We start from the raw sequence: 23709 nt of genomic DNA on the forward strand, positions 1-23709 counted from the left end.
ATCATGTACACCTACACCTCTGTATACACCCAGCACGTACACCTACACCTCTGTATACTGCCAGCACGTACACCAACACCTCTGTATACTGTCAGCACGTACACCTACACCTCTGTATACTGATCATGTACACATACACCTCTGTATACTGCCAGCACGTACACCAACACCTCTGTATACTGTCAGCACGTACACCTACACCTCTGTATACTGTCAGCACGTACACCAACACCTCTGTATACTGATCATGTACACCTACACCTCTGTATACTGCCAGCACGTACACCTACACCTCTGTATACTGTCAGCACGTACACCAGCATCTCTGTATACACCTCTGTATACTGTCAGCACGTACACCAACACCTCTGTATACTGATTGTGTACACCTCTGTATACTGGGAGCAGGAACACCTCTGTATACCTCCATACACTGTGATCATGTACACCTCTATACACTGAGAACATGTACACCTGTGTATACCTCCATACACTGTCAGCACGTACACCTCTGTATACTGTCTGCACGTACACCTCTGTATACCTCTATACACTGAGAACCTGTACACCTCTGTATACTGTCCGCACGTACACCTCTGTATACTGTCCGCACGTACACCTCTGTATACCTCTATACACATGTACACACCTGTATACTTCTTTACACTGTGATCATGAACACCTCTGTATACCTCTATATACTATAATGTTCACCTCTGTATACTCTGATCATGTACATGTATGTACACCTTTATACACTGAGAACATGTACACCTCTACACACTGTGATCATGTACACCTCTGTATACCTCTATACACTCTGATTGTGTACACCTCTGTATACCTCTATACACTGTGATCATTTACACCTCTGTATACCTCTATACACTATGATCATGTACACCTCTGTATACCTCTATACACTCTGATTGTGTACACCTCTTCATACCTCCGTGCCCTGTGATCATGCTCATATCTGTATACCTCTATACACTGTAATCATGCACAGTAGCCTGTGAATGGTGCAGAATATAGTAGCATGCTGGATGCTTTATACCTTGTATCCATCTTGTAGAGATATATCACATAGAGGATATGCACACACTAGTCAGTGCTTGTACAGTTGCAAGCTCATATGCATGCACCACCGTATCCTATAGTGACTATATATGTATATATATTTATACTTATGTATATACACATTGCCAGAAAGAATAGATATACTTCATTTGCACTGTACCTTATATACAGTATACAGAAGTTGGTCAGGCCAGTTATTACACCTGCCCAGGCCCATTACATAGTAATAACTACTATTCCTGCCTTGGCAGATTTTGGCCACAGTGGTAAAGATGACAGTCAGCATGTTCGCCTGTAGAGCTGAATATCTTGCTGTAAAGTTTCAGTGCTGGTTGGCACAGGTGTGGTGCTACTGGGCGGACAATGGCTGAGTGCCATACCCTAAGCATTGCTTGTAGCCTGGGTGCCAAACATGCCTACTGTAATAATATATACTGTACGGCATGGTGCTCCTGTAGTCCATGGCCTCTGGGCGACACCAGCACAGGCGCTGGCATCATGTACACGCCGGCCTGCTGCCCCCACTCACATCCACAGATCTTTTCATTATCCACATGCCTGCTGTATAATAGAACGGCCGGGGATCCTGTTACCCTAATAGGTGTCTTCATTTCATTTTGCCATTATTGTCTTCCTGTAAAGGCCCAAATGAATGGCCGGTGTGTAGCAGCTGGCGTCTTCACCCACCATCATATGCTGCCCTGCTGTCATGGGGGAGAGCTACAGGTCTCTCCAGGTATCTGGTTACCTGGCGTAACCTATCATTACGTACACGGCAATGTTATTCAGTGGCTGTGAACAACGTGCAGGACCTAATATACCGCTTGTCCGGGTCTAGATTCAATTTTGCTGACCTAGAACGATATACACCGAAACCTCCCCATAAGGCCAGAGCAGATTTCCTGTGATAGATTTTCATTTCCTCCATATATTCTGCATACTGGTTATCTTCTTTGAGAAGACCACCCATTTTGGGTGGTGGTGCCACAGTATAATTTAAAGAGGGGGTGCTTTGTTTGCTAAATAGATATATTTGTTGCTTTGTTTACTAAACAGATCGTAGTTGGATACGTAGACAATGAATGGCTGTGTCCTTCTCCTTTAATACATCAGTTCCGTTAGTGCAGTACACAATGTGACAGGCTGCTGGCTGGGTGGCGCACTTCCTGAGTGCCTTATTGCAGTCACTCCTCTTTCTTAGGGCTGTGCTTTCAAGTATGGGCAGCTTTCTTTCTTAACAGCACAATGCCCTTCTATCTGAATACGCTTTATGTGAACGATGCCCCTCTCTTAGCCCCGTGTGAATGATGGCTTCCGCCCTCCCCTCACTAGCAGCCATGTATGCGGAAGTCAGACCATCCTGGCATCAACTGCACAACACTAATTTTCCCAGTATTAACCGTTTGATTGCCTCGCCTGCTGTATCACCCGTGTCTCACTGTTGAGGAATTTCTCCCCTCCCCCAAAATACACAGATAGTAGACCCCCAAATGCAGCAATGTATGGATTGTATTGTAAGGTTGTGCAGCGATGCAATCTTTATATGTCTTGTATTAGAGGTGGGGAATGAATGTAACTTCCTTAGCAAGGTGGGGAGGGTCCGGCTATTGTATCGTCTGGGAATGGTCTACCTTTGTATGCATGCCTCACCTGAACTAAAGGGGAGGGGGGTGTAGGTAATCTCCGGTTTGGTCCTGCAAGGGATTCTTGGAATTCTGTGTTCCTTAGAGGGGTTAAGTCAATTCATGGACCCCACCCTTTGCTGTGTTTGACCCTTGGAGTTCATTTTCCCAGGGCTAAAAAATCTTGCAGCAATCTCCCCACCCCTCCCCCCCTCTAAACGTCTCCTTTTGTGATTAGCTTCCGTTCATGTGAATAGAGACTTGTGTGTGTTTGCCCAGTGCATGTCTGATGTTGCACTTTTCGGTCCTTATGTTCACGTCTTTCACGGTCAAACTTGTTGCACAATGAGTTTCTTCTGGTTAATGCTTGCTGGAGTTGGAATTCTTCGGGAGTCTCTTGGGGGATTGATAGGAAGACAGACTGGAGAGAGGAGACGCATTAGCTGCTGTTTTCTTCCTTCAGTCTATTGAGTTGCTTAGTTTCCTCTATGTATCGGTCCTTTATTCCCCCGGATCATTGCTCACTTGTCTATTGGACCGTCCGTCTATTTCGCTCATAATACGACTTAGACCTTAGCGTCTGGATTATGGCTGCAACACCCAGCAAAGCAAACACGATACTATGGTACTATACTATGGTGACCCAAATTCAGTGCACTACACATGTGGGGGTGAATCCTGTTTCAGGCACCAGTATTGGGGGAGATTTATCAAACATGGTGTAAAGTGAAACTGGCTCAGTCGCCCCTAGCAACCAATCAGATTCCACCTTTCATTTCATTTCATTACAAAGTTAGACAACTTTGTAATGTGTGTTATTTAAGTGAATGACCCCCCCTTCCCCGTGTTCTCCCCACCCCAGAAGTGTGGTGCAGTAAACTTACTCAATTGCTGTTGACCCAGGCCGCCATCTTGGGTCGACGATGTCATCTTCGGAATGCCGTCTCTCATGCCGCCCCCCCTCCTGCGCGTCATCAGCTGCCTGAGCCGTGATTGGCAGAGTTATGCTCAGCCAATCGCGGCTGAGCAGCTGATGATGAGCTGGAGCGGTCCTGCAGTATGCAGTGTGGTGCAGTATACTTACTTAATTGCTGTTGACAGCAATTGAGTAAGTATACTGCACCATACTGCAAGTATACTGCGCCACATGGTGTAAAGTAGGCACCAAATATTAGTGCCTACTTGAGGTCATACTTTTTTTTTTTTTTTGCTACAGTGGCATCTCATTTTACAGCCTACAGTAAAGTTGAATGTTGACAGAGGTCAGAGACACACGACGGGTCTGTAAAGGATTATGATGTCTAAATTGCTCTGTTACATGGCCCGACATGCATTTGTATATTACAAGGATCGATTATTACGCCGGGCAGTTCTATCGATCGCTGGATCATGCTTGCGGCTGCCGTTGCTCAGCTGCACCTCCCCTATTACACGTGAAGAGTCACAGCCTAAAATAAATAGGCCCTTATGGTCCATTTAAACAAATCGATAATTCGCCCAACCGATCATTTAACGATTTTGAAGTAACGACTTGGTTTTTATAACGATCAGCGTTTAGACAAATAAATCGTTAGGAAAATCGTTTTGGCGATCGTTTTTAAGATCCCTTAAGCCCATGTCACCCATAGGGTGGATTTTTGAAAGACTGTTTTTACACGAAGCGATCTGCAAATTTTTAGCGAACGACCAACGACGATTTGAGAACATGTTGAAAGATCGCAATGAATGATTTCTCGCTCGTCGCTTGATCGTTCGCTGTCTTTACACAAGGCGATTATCGCTTGAATGCGATCGTTATTGCGAATATTGAAACGATAATCGTTTTGTGTAAACGCATTAGTGTCTGACTTCTACATTCACTTGTTACCTTGTTCTTAGGACTTGTCCAGTCCTGCCCTGTGCTGGTTGGAATCTTCCCAGCCATAGCAGGACACTGTTTCCATGGCACGTGGGTTTGCATTATAGACCCGAATGCCCTCTGCGTCTCGATTATACAGCATGAAGTACTCAATGCCACGGTACCCATGCACATGGACGTATGGAAGGAGCCCATATCATCATAACATAGCCATGAGCATGAGGCCTAGCTCTGTGCCCGCTGTTATGAGCCACACATACCAGCTTCAGTCATACAGACTGATGTTTTCTTGTGTTAGTGAGAGGTCTCTGATACCTCGGCATTAATCTGTAGGGTGTTTTCCTGAAAACGTATCCAAGTTCAACAATTTTCTAATCTCGTTGGTACACAGAGCTCAGTGCCAGGTGATTGGATTCATCTTACCCACCAGGAAGTAAGTCCTTCCAGTGCTGGTGTTGGACTGGCACCTTAAAGGGGTTCTCCAGTGCTACAAAAACATGGCCACTTTCTTTCAGAGACAACACGTCTCTTGTCTCCAGTTCAGGTGCGGTTTGCAGTTAAAGGGGTAGTGCGGCGGTAAAAAATTATTCACAGAATAACACACATTACAAAGTTATACAACTTTGTAATGTATGTTATGTCTGTGAATGGCCCCCTTCCCTGTGTCCCTAGTGCATTATACATACCTGATCCGTGCCGACACGCGTCCGCTATCTTGTGCCAAACGTCATCACCTTCGATCTTCCCGAGTGCCGGCCGCGTCATCAGCTGCTCAGCCACCATTGACTGAGCATAACTGTGCTCGGCCAATCGCGGCTCAGCCGCGTTATTCTGTGAATAATTTTTTACCGCACTACCCCTTTAAGCTCCATTCACTTCAATGGAACTGAGCAGCAAAACCCTGCCCAAGCTGCAGACAAGAGTGGGGCTGTCTCTGGAAGAAAGTGGCCATGTTTTTGTAGCGCTGGATAATCCCTTTAATGATGCCATAGAGCAGGGATGGGAAGCCTGTGGCCCTCCAGCTGTTGCAAAACTATAAATCCCATCATCCCTGGATGATTGGAATTGTAGTTTTGCTACAGCCGAAGGGCAACAGGCTCCCTATCGCTGCCATATAAGTATTAGCAGCAGGTGGTATCCTTTTCTTCCCAGAATTCTCACTTAGGGCGGGTTCACACTACGGAATTCTCGCGGACAATGTCCGCGGAATTCCGTCAGCTGTCCGCCCGCACATCTGGGCGCCTTTCCGCCGGCCCCATAGACACCATTCTATGGACCGGCGTATTCCGCTATACGCTGAAAGAAGTGTCATGTCACTTCTTTTAGCGGATCGCGGAATACGCTGGCCCATAGAATGGTGTCTATGGAGCCGGCGGAAAAGCACGTGCCCGTGCGGGCGGACAGCTGACGGAATTCCGCGGACATTGTCCGCTAGAATTCCGTAGTGTGAACCCGCCCTTATCTAGCAATACCTACAGATTGGCCCTTGTTATATTTAAATGGGACTGCTATGGTAGATCATGGGTTGGGTGAGAGGTGGATAATTAAGGCGTTTACCTTGCTTGATCCCTTTGAGGTGTCTGGCAGCGGCTTTTTCTCCTCTCTCCTTTGTAGTAAACAGGAAGTGTGGGCAGACTGTCCTGAACTGTTGCCAAGGCAACCGTACACCACCCGCAACCTCCCCATCAGGACACCTGTTGGCAGCATTGGGATGACATACGTTACGTTTATGAGGCTGGGGGAGATAGACAGATGCCATGTGCATCTAATGCCGCTTATATATAGGGGAACAGTAGTAGGGTAAGGGAATTTGCGGGGTTGATCATCTCACCGCTATATGTGCCATGTATATTACAGTATAGATTTACGCAGTGTCCGTGCTGAGATCCTTGTGCAATTCAACCCATGTGAACATAGCCTGAGAATCCTACCTGTCCATGTGTACCGCAATCTCCGCAATGGCGCGGCACTGCAAGGACACAGGGGTCTGGGCTCGGCTCTGGTCAGGATTTACAATGTGCACTTTTACAACCCTCAATGTCAGGGCCGTGACCTTTACCACCAATGGAGGGAGGAGGCAGATTCTGCATAGTAGACGGCGCTGTCCTGACATTCAGAAAAGTCAACCATATAATAAAAGGAAGCAGAAACATAACAAGATGTATGCTCCTATATTTATCCAGACTATTTTTGTATGATGGCTTAGCATGGGATCTCGATTTCGGCCATGAAAGGGTTACCAAAGACTTCCAGCATATCCTGACTATTGCATGCTGGGAGTTGTAGCATCACTAGTATCCCTATTCATTAGCGCAGGGACGGGATCAGCTGTTGCAAAACTACAATTCCCATCATGCTTTGGCTGTACTGTAGGTATGAATGGGGTAGAACAGGGGTAAGTAACCTTGGCTCTCCAGCTGTTACAAAACTACAACTCCCATCATGTGTGGACATCTAAAGCTAAAGCTTTGGCTGTCCAGGCATGATGGGAATTGTAGTTTAGCAACGGCTAGAGAGCCAAGGTTCCCTACCACTGGGGTAGAGAAAAAAAGCCCCTTCTGGTCCTATATCCCCGCTGTTGGGGAGGCCCTGATACACACACACTGTTGGTCAGTCCTGTTGGGGGTATTCAGAGGTGAGTATATTCATTGCTTTCTTTCTGCCCCTGTTCACACTGACATGATTGTTCCATTCCAGAAGGCATAATTACAAACAACAAATCCTGATAAATCCCATTAATGCTGCATTTACACGGAATGATTATCGTGCGAATTTGCACGCTAACGATCGAATTTGAATGATAATCGTACGTGTAAACGCAGCGAACGATCAAGCGACGAGCCAGAAATCGTTCATTTTGATCTTTGAACATGTTCTCAAATCGTCGTCTGTCGTTCGCAAAAAAAATCGCAGATCCTTTCGTGTAAACCGTCGTTCACCGATTTAACCTATGTGCAAGATAGGCTTTTTGCAATTTTTCCGTACGATATATCGTACCGTCTAAACGCTGATCGTTATATAAAAAAAGAAAATCGTTACTTTGAAATTGTTAATCGTACGAATCGGGCAAATTATCGCTCAGTGTAAACGCAGCATTAGTATAGGCAGTTCTTTACATCTTGTATAGGAAATAACAAATGATGGAACGCAGCAGAGCTATTCTTTATAACAAGCTGTGTTTGCCTTTCAGGTAGCATAATTCTCATTATACAGAGACGCAGCTATACCTGTCGGCAGCCGGCCACGTGTGCTTGTCCTTCGGGGTAGCTGCGTACTGTATACACGTTGTCACCCTCTGGGCCGTGCCCATAATGATGGTGGTGTGCGGGCAGAATGAGAGCAATGCAGAGTCATTATTTTGCAGAGCGGATGTCTGCAGTGTAGTGTGTAATGGGAGCGGACAGGTTGTAACAGCCCTGCACTTCTCTGACCTGGAAAGAGTCTTCTGCAAAGGGGCATGGTATTCAGTGACTGCACCCACTGCTCATGCACATGGCCGTATTATGCGTCAGCGTAGTCCGGAGCGATTCTACAAAACCCAATGCTATACCTCCTGTAAGCCTGGGATTTTATATGGAAATACAAGGGTTCCTATGGAATCAGAGGCATGGAGTATTGATTGGTGTATTGCGGAGGCATCCTCTGCCAGATGCAGCGCTTCTAGGAACGAATACAGTGCCTGACGGAGCTGACCCAAGGAGAGCCTAGGAGATACAGGCCTGCAGGGACTCCACATGGCGCAGCGTATGGTCTATGTACACAGCATGGAGGCTTTACACACAGCTCTAAGGGAGCTGAGCACATTGATACATAGGGGGAGATTTATCAACCATGGTGTAAAGTGAAACTGGCCCAGTTGCCCCTAGCAACCAATCAGATTCCACCTTTCATTTCCCAAAGAGTCTGTGAGGAATGAAAGGCGGAATCTGATTGGTTGCTAGGGGCAACTGAGCCAGTTTCACTTTACACCATGGTTGATAAATCTCCCTCATAGTTTTGTGGGAAAAGTTCCAGGTTAATTCATTTAAAGCAGGGATGGGGAACCTTCGGCCCTCCAGCTGTTGCAAAACTACAATTCCCATCATGCCTGGACAGCCAAAGCGAAGCTTTGGCTGTCCAGGCATGATGGGAATTGTAGTTTTGCAACAGCTGGAGGGCCGAAGTTTCCCCATCGCTGATTTAAAGGGAAACTATCAGCAAGTTAGTGCAAACAGCTCCCTGCAGTCGTGTACCTCATCTTTCTGGCGCTGATCTTCTTTCCTTAGTCAGTCCCGCCATTTTCGATAACTTTTTAATGAAACAGAAATATATGAGTTAGTGTGTGAGGAGTACTGGGGAAGCCTCGCCTCCCAGAGCACCGTTAGGCCCGCCGCCTCCTCCTTCGGTCACATTTTTATGCATAAGCAGGACGGTCTTTAGGTGTTTGATTAAAGGGGTATGCCATCAAAAAAATTATTTCAAATTAACTAGTGTCAGAAAGTAATATAAATTTGTAAATTAATTCTATTTAAAAAAAAAAAAGTCTCCAGTCACCTAGTACTTATCAGCTGCTGTATGTCCTGCAGGAAGTGGTGCATTCTTTCCAGTCTGACAGTGTCCAGAGCAGGAGAGATTTTCGATGGGGATTTGCTACTGCTCTGGACAATTTCTGACATGGACAGAGGTGGCAGCAGAGAGCACTGTGTCAGACTGGAAAGTATACACCACTTCCTGCAGGACATACAGCAGCTGATAAGTACTAGAAGACTGGAGATTTTTAAATAGAAGAAAATTACATATCTGTGTAACTTTCTGAAACCAGTTAAGTTAAAAGAAAAAAAAAGTTTTGCCGGACTGCCCCTTTCCAGTTATTTTATTGTAAACAGCAGGACCAACTAAGGAAAGAAGAATGGTCCCGGAATGATGAGGTCATAAAGTAGTCAAGTGGGCTGACAGCACTCTATATGCGCACATATACAGATATCTGCCAATCTCTCGGTAGGACTGTTCAGAATGAGCAGAGATTTCCATGAATAAGTGACACTCTGTCCCATATAAAACTATATATTAGTCTGCTCTATAACATGCTGCCTCCATTTTTGATGCGACAGGCATTGTCCCTTTAACCAATGTGTGATAGTCACTGCTGATTAAACTAACAAATCCAAAGGTCGTCCTCCCTGATCGGGTTACTTATCAGGCTGTCATCGCAGTAATGGCTTTCATTTTTATATTGCTATGGTTTTTCTTAGTGTGCCAATATTAGATGAGGGATAGCGGACCCATAAAGGTTGTTTGTTGACAAAACAAATGCGACTGTTCTATTGCTTACGGGAGGCCATGCACATGCTGCAGACACAACCCAATTCAAATGAATCGCATTCATTGTGGTGCCTAATATGCAGTTTGACTGCACCATGTGAATATACACTATGGGGGAGATTTGTCAAACATGGCAGATCAGATTCCACCTTTCATTCCTCACTGACTCTTTGGAAAATGAAAGGTGGAATCTGATTGGTTGCTAGGGGGAACTGAGCCAGTTTCACTTTACACCAAGTTTGATAAATCTCCCCCTGAGTAGATCTATGCATCTCATTCTGCAGCAAATCCCCTCCACATTACTCAGCAAAACTACGATGAATCCACTGCAATCTGCTGTATATTATGCTCAGAGCTCGTGCGATAAAGGCAGTGCTGAGATGCAACATGCATGCCTGCTCCCTTCCCCACCTCTCCCATGATTGATGTATAGGGCTTGGCTTCCGGCACTGAGCCCTGTATGTCAGTCAAGGCAGGAAGTGGTGGGGGAGGGAGGAGCCATTCATGTTGCATCTTGGCTCCGCCTCTATGACACTTGAGCTCTGAGGATGATAGAGTTGACCGACTCCCTTTCAGGCTGGCTTACCTTGATTATTTTGGTGAAACAACCAAGCATCTAATGTGTATTGGAGCTTCCTGATTCTCATAGACGAGATATCTGATTTCATCATCCTGTTTTGGAGACAGGGTCAATTTACACAGAAAGATTATATTGAAGCCAAAGCCAGGAATGGATTTAAAAAGAGGAAAAGATCTCAAGCTTTCCTTTATGACTTGATCTCTGTTTATAGTCTGTTCTTGGCTTTGGCTTCACATCTTTGGCAGATAATCTGTCACATAATCTTTCAATATAAATGCACCCACTATCATAGGTGTCTGGCACCGTCCCCATTTAGAGTACATGCATGCTCCACCGAGCGTGCATGTGTATGGTGGTATCTGTAGGGATGTATGACCATCTTTACACTACACTGCATTGAAAGGGTTAACATCCTTCACATTCTGAGGATTGAGAAACCTGCAGAATTTACCCTGATACAACACGGTCCCACCGGATCGGTTCCTCTGGCCAGAAGGAAGGACATTGATCCGAACGCTGTTCTCAGTTGTCAGCTGGTTACTCCGCTTATTTACCAGGAGAATTTCCGGTGCCGGACAATGCGAAGTAACGATCACTGCGACGTCCGATGGGATACATTGTTTCGGATTGTTTCCTGGTGATCTAATTTATTTTCAACTTCTAGCAGACAACTATCTGGATTGGATCCAGAGCTGTTCATCCTGAGCCCCTGGATGCATGACTGTAGCAGTAAGTATGGTATTCTGGGTCCGCGCCTATGTGGATAGTAATGGCTGCCATATGTGGTTGTCACCAAGCCTGAGGAATGTACGGCCTGATGAGACATAGCAATGTGTGATGACACTGACTGATAACGTGGCCCATGTTACTCACCCAGCTCCTGTATAGAAGTATGTGTATTTATGCAAGTCGTTTCCTTTTATGTCTTTCCTCTGAGCGTTGCATCAACCTTCCCCGGCCTTCCTGTGACTAATTCCTTAAATATACACGCCCCGTGTGAGCCGACCAGGAAACACTCACCTAGGGGGACGAAATTCTTCATCACCTCGCTGTGACCTCATCATAACGCGTCTCTTTGAATAGTTTGTGCCACGCCTTTTATTACTGATTTACTGTATATAGTAAAGAGGTTACGACAACATAACCTCTGTCTTCCAAAAACAGTGCCACCCCCTGTCCTCAGGTTGTGTGCGATATTACATCTCGGCTCCATTCACTTCAACAACACTGAACTGCAACACCAGACACGAACTGAGGGCAAGTGTGGTGCTGTTACTGGAAGAAAGCGGCCATGTATTCTACAGTAATCCTGGATATCTTTTTAAAATTTCCAATGGAATCAAGGCTAGAATTTCAGAATTTAAGGTATTAGAGAATGGTCATATGAGTTTATCTGTAAGGGTATAAACCCACACACCGTATAAGCAGCGTATTTACTGCTGCGATACGCAGCAAACACGCAGCAAAAACGCAGCAGATTATATCTAAATAACTGAACACAGCAACAAATCTGTACCAACAAATCTGCTGTGTATTTGTTGCGTATCTGCTGTGTATACGGTGTGTGGGTTTGTACCCTAAATGCGCAAAAGAGGACCATTCACTTCATTATGTGGCTATAAAATTTATGACCCTTTATTTAATACGCTTGTGAACAAAGGGCTGCCAAACACTTGAGGGGGGGGGGGTACTACTTCTTATGACCCTCTTATCTATCCCACCCGGGTCATCTGTGCTGGGTTTATTGAGCGGCACACGTCCCTCAATAAATCTTCTACAAACTTGTAGAGTTCCACTATCTGGGCCTAAATTGTAGTAAATGCAACGTGGTTCCTTTTGAAGCCCTAACCACTTCTTTAAAAAAAAAAAAAAGTTGAGAAAATTTTTGAACAAATTAGCTATGCTCCAAAAACAAACTTTTTTTGCACCAAAAACTCAGTAACTTTGTGTGAGCATAGCTTTACGAGACTAAATGATTTATTATATTCGGGTTGAAAGCTGGGCAATGCCATAAGGGTATATATACTAACTTTTACAGAATGGGTGTCATAACCTGCCCTCCAACAACTTTGTGCCGCCTATTGTTTTTGCTTAGTGGTTGAGTATAACCACCATTATATAACTGCGGCCTCTACATGTAACGCGGTGCTTTCTGCAGTTTGTATAGGGAACTTTCTGACAGGTTCTTTAGTTGTTGCTTTGACCGCGTAGCATAGCAAGACTATAAAAAATAGTTGCGGACCCGGTGTCACAATATGTATGACCTTAAAATAACCCTTAGAATCAGGAAGATGGAAGACTATAATAAAGCATGTGTGACATGAATGGGACAATCCAGTCGGCCCGAGGTTTTTATCCAGTTTTTGTATTGTTTTATCACTGACCATAGACAGAACCACTACTTGACTGACATCCCTTCTCCCATGTAAACATATCCATTCAGCTATGCCAATGGGCATCTTATTTCAGTAGGTGCAGTAAGGTGGATGTTGGCCAGGCACCGCCGCTTATCTCAATGCTTGGAAATGAATTAGACGAATCTTTATTTATATCGTATCCTGATAATACATTGCACACTAGTCTATCAGGATGATACCAATGGTTGGTTCACTGCTGGCTATGAGGAAAGCTGTGCCTTTGGGTTCTTTAAGACCAGGGATGGGGGATCTTTTAGCCTTCTAACTGTTGCAAAACTACAATTCCCATCATGCCTGGACAGCCGAAGCTAAAGCTTCGGCTGTCCGGGCATGATGGGAATTGTAGTTTTGCTATGGCTGGAGGACCAAAGTTTCCCTATCCCTGTTTTAGTCCATTTGGTAACTGCTGTGGAAGACAATGACTTGTAGACGTGCCACCACCTGTCCTTCCACTTTTACCGGCTTCAAGCTCCATCACGTTCCATTCTCCAATATAGTTGGTAGAATTTTTGGAATGGTTCAGCAGCAGATACATGGAATTTTTTTTGTCTCCTCAGGCTGTTCTAAAAAAAAAAAAAAAAAAAATGTAGAGAGCCATGCTCGGTGCTGAGGGGAAAATGTTGCCTCCTATTTGTATCAAGGTAGACATAGCTAGGTTTAGTGCCCTTCCTCTGGCACACACTTCGCTGTCCTCTCCCTGGCCTAACCACTATTACTGCATCTGATGGACGTGCTGCATAGAATTTCTATTACATCATCAGTCATTATTAATTTTGAAAGAAATTTTAAATAAAATAAAAAGCAGTGTAAAGTATGGGGAACAATTAACTCCGCATAAACTGTGCAGCTAAATACCATTTACACGACTATTTGTTTCATCTCTTTTCTTCCATTAAGGGAAATGAATCCTAAAAAAGAAGGAAGTTTTTCATGCCAGCTAATTGTGCTAATTTTCTATTTTACAGGATCTATAGTCTTCTTGCACTTTTATTTTTATATTTGCTCTACCTTGTGGCCTCTATTATACTGAGGTTATTTCCCACCACCAATGTGATGAATGTATCTGTATCAATCGAGATGCGATGCACTACAAGTCTCATACACATACATACAATGATAGAAGAGGGTTGTGCATCTGGGCACAGCCATGTGTTCTATAGGTTTTATTGCCACTGGGGGTCCTTCCCTCCAGCGCACACTGCTGCAGTTCTATTAATCCAGCGTTTCGGCTTATGAGATTTATAACCCACATGCATTTCTTGAAATGAGATTGAAATCCAAACAATATTGAGAGGGCTGTGAATCTAGGTCACCCATGTGTGTTTTCTTTCTCTCCTAGTTCTGGCATAAAGCATGCTTCCACTGCGAGATCTGCAAGATGACCCTGAACATGAAGAACTACAAGGGATACGACAAGAAGCCATACTGTAGCGCGTGAGTGACAAATGACCAAATGTGTAGTCAGTTCTCGGCAGCTTACACGTCACTGCACAGCACTGCAGCACTGTGCGCTCAATACCATGTGGAGGGAGCACAAGCTGCATCGTGTGATCAGGCAGCGCCACCCACCACATATTTACACATTGATCCTATTATGTTTATCAGAGATGGGGAATCTGCCGCCCTCCAGCTGTTGCAAAACTACAATTCCCATCATGCCTGGACATTTTAAAGAATTTTTCTCCTGACATACTCCTTTAACTGTGGATTTAAAGGGATATTCCTTCTTAACTCGCCTGTTTTCAGAGTTGAAGGCTTACAGTACTCAATGTTCATCTCTGACTGCGGCTCCCCCCCCCAGTCTTTGCTCTATTTTTTAGTACCCTGTGGATATGCATTAAATGGCTTCCCACCCTGGATGTTTACATTAGGCCCATATTCCTCCTTTAATACAGGCCCCATTAATTTTAATGGGAAACATGTGCCGTAGTTAATAGGGTTAAATGTTCCTTATTCGTGAATATTTATGGCGGGACACTTGTCAAGACATGGCAGAGGCCATCTTTAAAACTGATTTTGTATCCCATAGCAACCAATTAGATTGCAGCCTTACGTGTAAGTGAAAGCAGCAGTCTGGTTGCTATGGGCAACGTCCCCTTTTTTTTCCTATTGATAACTATTCCCCATAATGGCTCCAGGTGTTCAGCAGTGGTGCTCCCATGTCCGTGTAAACTCTGTGAAGATTAAAAGTGGCCACCCAAGCAGCGCCATGTTTACTCATCCAGTAATGGCCAGTTAAGGAACATGGGGTGAATTGTAAAGCACGTATAACAACGTAGAAGAAGCCTGCGACGCGGCCAGTGCCTAGCTTCCAGTCGCTAGCATTATTGACAAGCTTTTAGGCCTGCAAATCATAGGGTGGATTGGTCCGAGAGACCGCCGGGCCTAATTGATATTAGATGGAGAGCGCAATGGCTGACATTGAGTGCGGCTCCACACTGTGGTAATGGCGTCCTGTCACATACACAGGCGTTTGACCACATATAACGCCGCCGGACTAAGTGCTGGCGTGTGGGCGCAGGAAGCCTTTAAAAAGAATACACACATAAGTGGTATACGTTGGTGGTATCCATCAAGCCCTCCAATATTATTCATCCTATTATAATTTTGCATTGAATGGTAGGGGGGGGGGGGGGTGTCATCAAAACTATTGCTGAGGAAAAGTGGCGCAGCCAGTTTTTACATTTTAAAGGGGGTCTCCAAGCTGGAATATTTTTGGTTGCTATGGAAAATAATTAACTGTTCTCCTTATTGATAAAACTCCCCCTAGCATTGACATCAGAAACAAGTATTATAATCAGTATCTGAACCAATGTCTTCACATCAGCCATCATTCATGCCTATGGCCGCCATAAAATACAGGGGATCACATTACTTGTATGTAAATGTAATGCAAACACTTAATTTTGTGGCATGCTCAGCGAAGCCTAAAATGTCGCACAAATGTCACAAAGTAAATGGGGATGTTATAGTGGAGGCAGGCAATGAAATGTCACACACACATGTTATAAATTTACAGCCGGCTTGTGACTAATTCAGCCCGGCTCCCAGTGACCGACAGGAGAGATGCTGGAGGTACTGGTGGCCAGAGGTGTCCTAGTACAAGTCTTGGATCCCTGGTATGGATAATTTAGACCCTTCGGGCCCTCCAGCTGTTGTAAAACTACAATTCCCAGCATGTCCAGGCATGATGGGAATTGTAAGTTTGCAACAGCTGGAGGGCCGAAGGTTCCCCATCACTGATTTAGATCATTGCTCCCCATCCTGTGGCACTCCAGCTGCTGCAGAACCACAGCTTCCATCATGCCCGGAACGCTGATTTAGATCACGTCTCCTAAGTTCTACAATCTCTATAGCAAATTCATCACTTAAGAGACTCTAGAACTATAAATAAATAATATAAATCATCATGCACGCATCCATATTACAGGTCTGCATTGTAATCTGTAATATAATGCACATAGCCTGCTATAGGTTCATGACAAATCTGCTTCCAGGTACAGTATAGCCCTATAATACGGAGTTTTTTTTTACTGACTTGTTTAGATTTTAAGAGTAAGGGGCCTTTTATACTGGCCAATTATCCGCTCCTTAAGCCGATAATCGGCCTGTGTAAAAGTGTCAGCGATCAGCCAAGGAGGGGGAAAACTCCTGAGGGACAGCTGATCACATCTTTCAGGACGCTCTGAAATATATAGCTGTTGAGGTCACATGTGCGGCCAACAGCAATACATTTAAATGGCCACTCGAACGATGCAGGGATCATTAGTGCGGCCCAACATTACAAACAAGTGCCGATCTCACTGATCAGCGCTTGTCCCTGTCCTTGCACAGCCCCATATCGAGCTAAAAGGACCTTTAAAATAATCATCATGTGTTCCATCACTTCCTGTATGATGAAGGTGTTCTCTCCTAGAAGAATTCATTGCTTCTATTCGACAACACAGTGGTGCCTCGGATTACGAGCATAATTCGTTCCGGTACGGTGCTTGTAATCCAAATCCATGCTTGTAAACCAAAGCAAATTTTCCTATAAGAAATCATAGAAATGCAGACAATTGGTTCCACACCCCAAAAATAATGATTTGTTGTTCTGAATAACATATAAAACAGAAGAAATAAACATCTAGAAACAGCAGATTATGTGATATTATATGTTACTGTACAGTAATGGAGAGGATGGGAAACACAAGGGCGGACAGAGACTGCAGGGAGCATGAAGGAATGAGCAGGACAGATGTGGGCACAGTATAGCAGTACTCTCTGTCCGGGGAGAGAGCGGTTACAACTATGGAGAGATTACCTCCACAGTCCTGTCCCCTGATGTAAACCCCAGCCTGAAGTGGATCTGCTTTGATTTGGAAGGTGAGGGAGACTTCCTGGGTCAGAGTACAGGGCTGTAGACCCCGCTATGCAGACCATGCCCCTCCTCCACTCGCACTCCCACCCAGTACAGGGAGCTCTTACACCAAAGCAATGCTCTTAAACCAAGTCACAATTTTTAAAAACTGTGAGCTCTTAAACCAAAAGGCTCTTAAACCAAGTTACTCTTAAACCAAGGTACCACTGTATGTTGGTCCAATGTCCTTCTCTTCCCTAATACAGAATATTTGTGACTCCTTGTGCACCCAAAAGGCTCAGTGCACTTCTCCCTTTCCATTGCTCCCATAGCCTGTTCATCTCTTTGTCTATTAGATAATGACATGTTGTCCATATTGATGACACATCACCTGACTGCGGCAGCCAATCACAGCCTGCAGAGACGATGCCGCTGTTTACTGTATTGAGACGGTCGGCCATCAATACGGACCACACTCTGCATTGGATTGGTGCCTAAAATTATTTTGCATCCAACTCTTCATTTATCTTTTCCCGGAAAATTCCTTTAAATAGTACACAAATAAACAACAGGTCAAGAAAAGGGGAACAACCTGATTAACTTCCCCAATAATTTTCCACAGTTATAACCACAAATCAGTCCTTGTCACATTCTGTGCACCTCCACCTACAGCCGGCTTTGTCTTTGATGTGTTCCCTGTAGACGCACGTTCACATTGTGTTATTGGACACACGTCGCGGTATTACTGGTGATCAGTAATTTCAGGTCCATGTCGCTCTAATCAGTAGTTAGTGGGGGGAAAAAATCATCCTTATTTTTAAGCCACCCGCCTCCCCTTTAAAATGGCTAAAATAGCCGAAACAATGGCCACACAATGTTGCTGGGATTATCAGCACCAGCACTATATGGGCAGACTCATTTTTCATCTGGCAGGCAGGGTTGCTGGATCTTTTACACGGCTCTTTACTTTCATTACATGTACACCCCCCAGGGCAGGGCAGTATCGGCCTGTTCAGATGATAATCACCCCATGTAATGCAGCCCTCAGGCCTGTGGGAGGCGACAGCTTGTTCGCCTATTAAAAGAATACACAACCAAGTATCATGTGTATACTATTTCTGGATACTCCATAGCCTAGTGACAGCTGGTGCAGCCTCCCACATGTTTCATCTTGTGTTATTTGGCTCATCAGGTATAGTGCCGGCAGCCACCTACCCGCACTTGGGCTCCCACACCGTGAAAACTGTGGGCCAGTCGTCTGCTAGTGCGACGGCTTCCTCCCTTCTCGTAACACCTTTGACAGATCGCGCTGGCAGTAGTTACACATGCAGCGAGATTGTCGTCTGTAGAGTTGTTATTACTGCGGCTGTCGTCTCTAAGCTACATAGCAAATATCATTTATTGTTCCCTGGTATCAGCCTTGTCAGGATGAGAAAGGCGTAGTCTTCTTCAGTGGGATTACAGATGTCTGTGTCCATGATCCATGCATCCAGTAAGCTTCACAGTTGGGTTAGACAAAGATGGAGAACCTCTGGCCCTCTAGCTGTTGCAAAACCACAATTCCCATCATGCCTGGACAGCCTTCGGCTGTCCAGGCATGATGGGAATTGTGGTTTTGCAACAGCTAGAGGGCCAGAGGTTCTCCATCCCTGGTGTAAGAGTTTGTGATCTGCAACCAGGGTCTTATTAAGGTTGGTGCCAGCCCCCCATCCAACCTCTGGGACCCTAACCTAACTTTAGGGCTGGGAAACAAATATTGCTGGACAACCAGTGAAGGGCCCACATATCCCACATGGTAGTGGTTCTACAAGTGAGCATTGAATACATTATAGATACAGTCAATACTTACCTAGTGAACATGCTTGACCCTGAAAGAACTGGTCTGGACAGGAATAGTGGGTGGTGAAGGCCCTTGGGGCAAAATGCCTGTCCACCCTAGTTGACCAAGCTACATCCTGTATTTTGAATACACCTGCCCAATACATAAGGCAGGTAAGATCCCGAGCAGCGTCAGTGCCTATCGGGGTGTGTCGTTGTACATGTTTGCTTTTGGCATTGCTGCAAACTACCATTTGAATAAGGGGGAGGGTGATATGTAATGGGTGGGAGGGATAGATCGGCAGATTCCAGACATTCCTAACACATAAAAGTTTCATCCTCTCTCGGCAATGTCAGGTCACAGGGCTCCCGGGGTCACAGACTGGCGTCTTCCACTATACGTCTGTATTGCTGTAAGATCTTACTTCTAGTCGGAGATGGAGAGATTGTGCCCTTTTTCTGCCCACCCTTAAAGGGGTTATCCAGCGCTACAAAAACATGGCCACTTTTCCCCCGCTCTTGTCTCCAGTCCAGGTGTGGTTTGCAATTAAACTCCATTTACTTCAATGGAACTGAGTTTGCAACCCCACCCAATCTGGGGACAAGAGAGGTGGCCGTGTTTTTGTAGCGCTGGATAACCCCTTTAAAACTTTCCACAACCAAAAGGCTTGTGCCGTATATGTCCAGGATGATCCGGTGTCAGTCGGACACTCTATCCTATCTCCATTACTGTGCACTATTGTTCCCTGTTATCAGGTTACTCAGTAACCGGTCATATCAGTATGGCTGCTTTATTTGTTCCTTTACTTCTCCCCACTCTTCTAATTCCTTATCGCATTTTCTTCTTCTTCTTCTTCAATCTTCTTTTTTTTTTTTCATACTCATTTCAATTTCTAGCCTATTTCTATGACAGGATGTGCATTTTTCTGCTGCGGGTTATGACGCCCTGTACTGACTAAGCATCAGCTAAGTAGCTGCCTATAAATAGGCATACGGGTAAAAAAGGATGTGACTGTGGTCAGGGAGGGAACGCCCCTTGTGCTGCGAGTGGTCACCTATGCGTAGGCCCGTCCGCTTCCTGTCACCCTGCGGACAGGATACAAATAGTCAGCCAGGCTACTTCTCCAACCACCCACTAAGATGTGTCAGTAAACTTGTGAGGATATGTCAGGCACTAGATATACGTTAGATGATGCGATAAAGTCCTGATTCGTGTCAATTTCAAGCATCAATGGTCGATTTTGTTCTCTTTAAACAAAGTAGTTCTGCTTTCCAGGTGTTTCCCCACGTGCTGCAATTCCCTGGAAAACTTTGGTATGACTTTTCCGAAGGAAATTTGAGCATTTCCTACTTCTTCTACGCCACGGATGGGGAACCTTCGGCCCTCCAGCGGTTACAAAACTACAATTCCCATCATGCCTGGACAGCCAAAGCTTCGCTTTGGCTGTCCAGGCATGATGGGAATTGTAGTTTTGCAACCGCTGGAGGGCCGAAGGTTCCCCATCCCTGGTCTAGACTGATGGATGCCCATTTGTATTGTATATCGACCCATCTCTAGCGACTACTATTATGTCTCATTCAACCTGAGATTTCATGGGTTTGAGCGTCCAATCGCTTAAACGCCTTAAAGGTTGTTAGTACCATTCCGAATTACCAGACCCTGTATTTTTCGGCAGGCTGAAAGAGCTACCTTTGCTACAAGAAGCCACTTTTCCTGTTTGTGTTTGCTGAAGTTAGCCGCAAGCTCTTGAAGGATGAGACTATATAGACTATAATAGTCTGGCAAGGGGTGCACAGCGGTATTGAGCGGTCGTATTAGTCACGGTGATATATAAGGCACTTGATACTGGCGGTGATACCGGCTGTGCACTTAGTTGCTGCCGTCTGGTGTTACATTACAAGGTGTCTGGAAGAGATGAGGAACGTTGAGGCGCTCGGCAGCGGCCTGCGATCTGATGACTATAGAGAACTGGAGGGTAGGCGTAGCGCACAACATCGGGTATCACATCCCTAAAACCTACACGTCTCATACCCAGAAGCCCCACCGGACTTTATATTTAATAAAGTTCCATACATGATTCATAAATAGGCACCGTCACTTTAAAAAAAACTTTTGACGCGTTCTTGAGACATTACGGCTGAGCACTTCTCCCCCCGGCTTGCTCTTTTTCCATCTTGCTCATTGTACGTCTGTGTTCTGCTTCACGTATAGTTTCATTTCTTAAAATATATTTTAAACCGTCTGAGCTCCATTTTCTAAAACAGAGCTCCAACACCCCTGTGTTATGGTATGCAGTATGCAGCGCTCCCTATGGTGGCTCCCTGCGTGTAATCTGACCACAATGACCCGATTACATGGGATCAGCCCGCACGTGAATAGCACAATGCTTAAGTTACGTTTCCAGAATTTCCTCCTAGGTTGCCTTTGAGTGACTTTGTCGTGTACAAGTGACAGTATTATACTGTCCAGACAGGGCAGGGAGTGGTCACATACACCTGCACAATGCGAGCAGGGTGAGAATGCTTGGCTCCCATCCCATGTGCGAATAGATTATGTGCAGCTTAGGTGACAGAGCCCCAGCTCTTCCTATGCTTAGGGTCCTATTACACAGAGCGATTTTTAACGATTAACGACTACCGATAAACGATCGCAAACGAGATTGTTTATCGTTAACCTGAAATCGTTCACTATATCACAAAGAACGATAGTTGTTAATTACGACCGTTACTATGATCGTTATTGTGATTGTTACTATGATCGATTATTCCTTCCAATTCCAGCAAAACAATGCGCAATTACACTGACGATTAGTGAACAAATGCGGAACGTAAGCGAACTAATGTGGAATTACAGCGAACGATTAACGATAATTTTAGGTTCGGATCTAAATCAACGATCAACGACATATGAACGATTTTTCGATCGTTGCCTGCAATTACACAGAGCGATTATCGTTTAAATTCGAACGACATAACGATTTTTCGCACGATAACCGGCCCATGTAATAGGGCTTATAGGGCCCTTAGTGTGCACTTTACCACCACTCCCCACAGTCCATCCCAGCGTGTTACAGTCCTTTATGTTAAAGGGATTAAAAAAAAAAAAAAGATGTTTTCATCAAAAAGTGCCACTCCTGTCCTCAGGTTGTGTGTGGTATTACAATTCGGCTCCATTTACTTCAGTGGAACTGAGCTGCACAACCCGCACCCAAACTGAGGACAAGAGTGGTGTTATTTTTGGAAGAAACAACTTTTTTTTTTTTTTGTAAGTCTGGACAACCCCTTTTTAAAGGGGTTTACCGGACAGAGCAGAAAAGGTCCTACCTCCACTTCCCCCTTCTGCCCGTCTGTGCTGATCATTGTGGGCATTGGTCTATAGTGGACCGATGTCCGGGTGACAGCGAGAAGCTATTGGACATTGCGCGTGTACATAGTTTTCAGGTAGGGATTGTCAAGCATTAAAAAAACATGGCAGCTTTCTTCCAGAAACAGAGCCACCTCTGCCAGGCTGCAGTTCCATACACTAACTGTGGACAGGTGTGACACTGTTTAGAAAAAAAGCTGCATTTTTTTTTCCTGAACCTAGATAATCCTCAAAGGGGTTAATGTTTTTTTTTTTCTTTTCTTTCAAATCAATGGGTGCCAGGGATTTGTAATTTACTTCTATTAAAAAAAAATCTCAAGTCTTCCAGTACTTATCAGCTGCTGTATGTCCTGCAGGAAGTGGTATTCTTTCCAGTCTGGAGAGCTGGAGAGGTTTTCTATGGGGATTTGCTACTGCTCTGGACAGTTACTGTCACGGACAGAGGTGGCAGCAGACTGGAGAGAATACACCACTTCCTGCAGGACATACAGCAGCTGATAAGTACTGAAAGACAAAATCTCTGGCACTTTCTGACACTAGTTGATTTGAAAGAAATTATTTTTTTTGGTTAACTACCCCTTTAAATAAGGTTAGGCGCCGTCTTTTACATTGTTTCGTGGATAATACAGAAATAAACAGTCTGTCTTTGTCTCTTTCTTTTTCCAGGCATTACCCTAAGCAGTCCTTCACTACAGTGGCCGACACTCCAGAAAATCTCCGCTTGAAGCAGCAGAGTGAGCTGCAGAGCCAGGTGAGAATCCCCCAAATACCCTGTCATTATACCGGCTCTGTGTGCCGTCACGTTTCTCACTGGTCGTTTTTATAGTATTTGCCCTGTTATTTGTATAAAGGGGTCTTTTTTGATAGATGGGTTCTCTGACAATAAGCTTATTAAAGGTGGTCCCATTGCTGGAACTCAACAACCATCCAGTCTAAACTGTTGGAGGCCCCTAGAAGAATGTACTCAGTTTTCCTGCAGCACCCCCGCAGGGAAAATGAAGAATTGCACATTTCCCAATGTAACCTATAGTCTTCCTGTGTAATGCATACACATATGCTGGGTCCTCCAGGGTGATGGATGTTACGTGGAAGATGTTGGTTCCCGTTGTTAATGCAGAATTCCTGAACAGGGTTTCTGGATTGTAAAAGATTTGTAGAGTGAAAGTTCACCGGCATTACCTGATACAATGGCAATCAGGACAATAAGTGGTATTTACGTGCTATGTGGAGGTGCTAGTCATAAAAAGTCCACATATATGCAGTGTGTAAAGTAAAACATACGCAGTGTGTAGAAAAAAGAGAATGAGGGCGCTCACCACTGAAACGTGCA

The 23709-nt window shown here is 44.9% G+C and overlaps 1 protein-coding gene across 1 annotated transcript in view; it reads left to right on the forward strand.

Annotated features, from left to right (window-relative positions):
* Positions 1–23709, forward strand: part of LASP1 (LIM and SH3 protein 1) — a 36784-nt gene that overhangs the window by 1344 nt on the left and 11731 nt on the right. Inside the window, exons 2-3 of the mRNA XM_069953940.1 lie at positions 14198–14292; positions 23046–23130. Of these exons, the coding sequence (XP_069810041.1) occupies positions 14198–14292; positions 23046–23130 (180 nt within the window). The remainder of the gene's footprint in view (positions 1–14197; positions 14293–23045; positions 23131–23709) is intronic.

This window comes from Dendropsophus ebraccatus, chromosome 14, assembly GCF_027789765.1.
Source record: "Dendropsophus ebraccatus isolate aDenEbr1 chromosome 14, aDenEbr1.pat, whole genome shotgun sequence".
NCBI classification, from domain to species: Eukaryota; Metazoa; Chordata; class Amphibia; order Anura; family Hylidae; genus Dendropsophus; species Dendropsophus ebraccatus.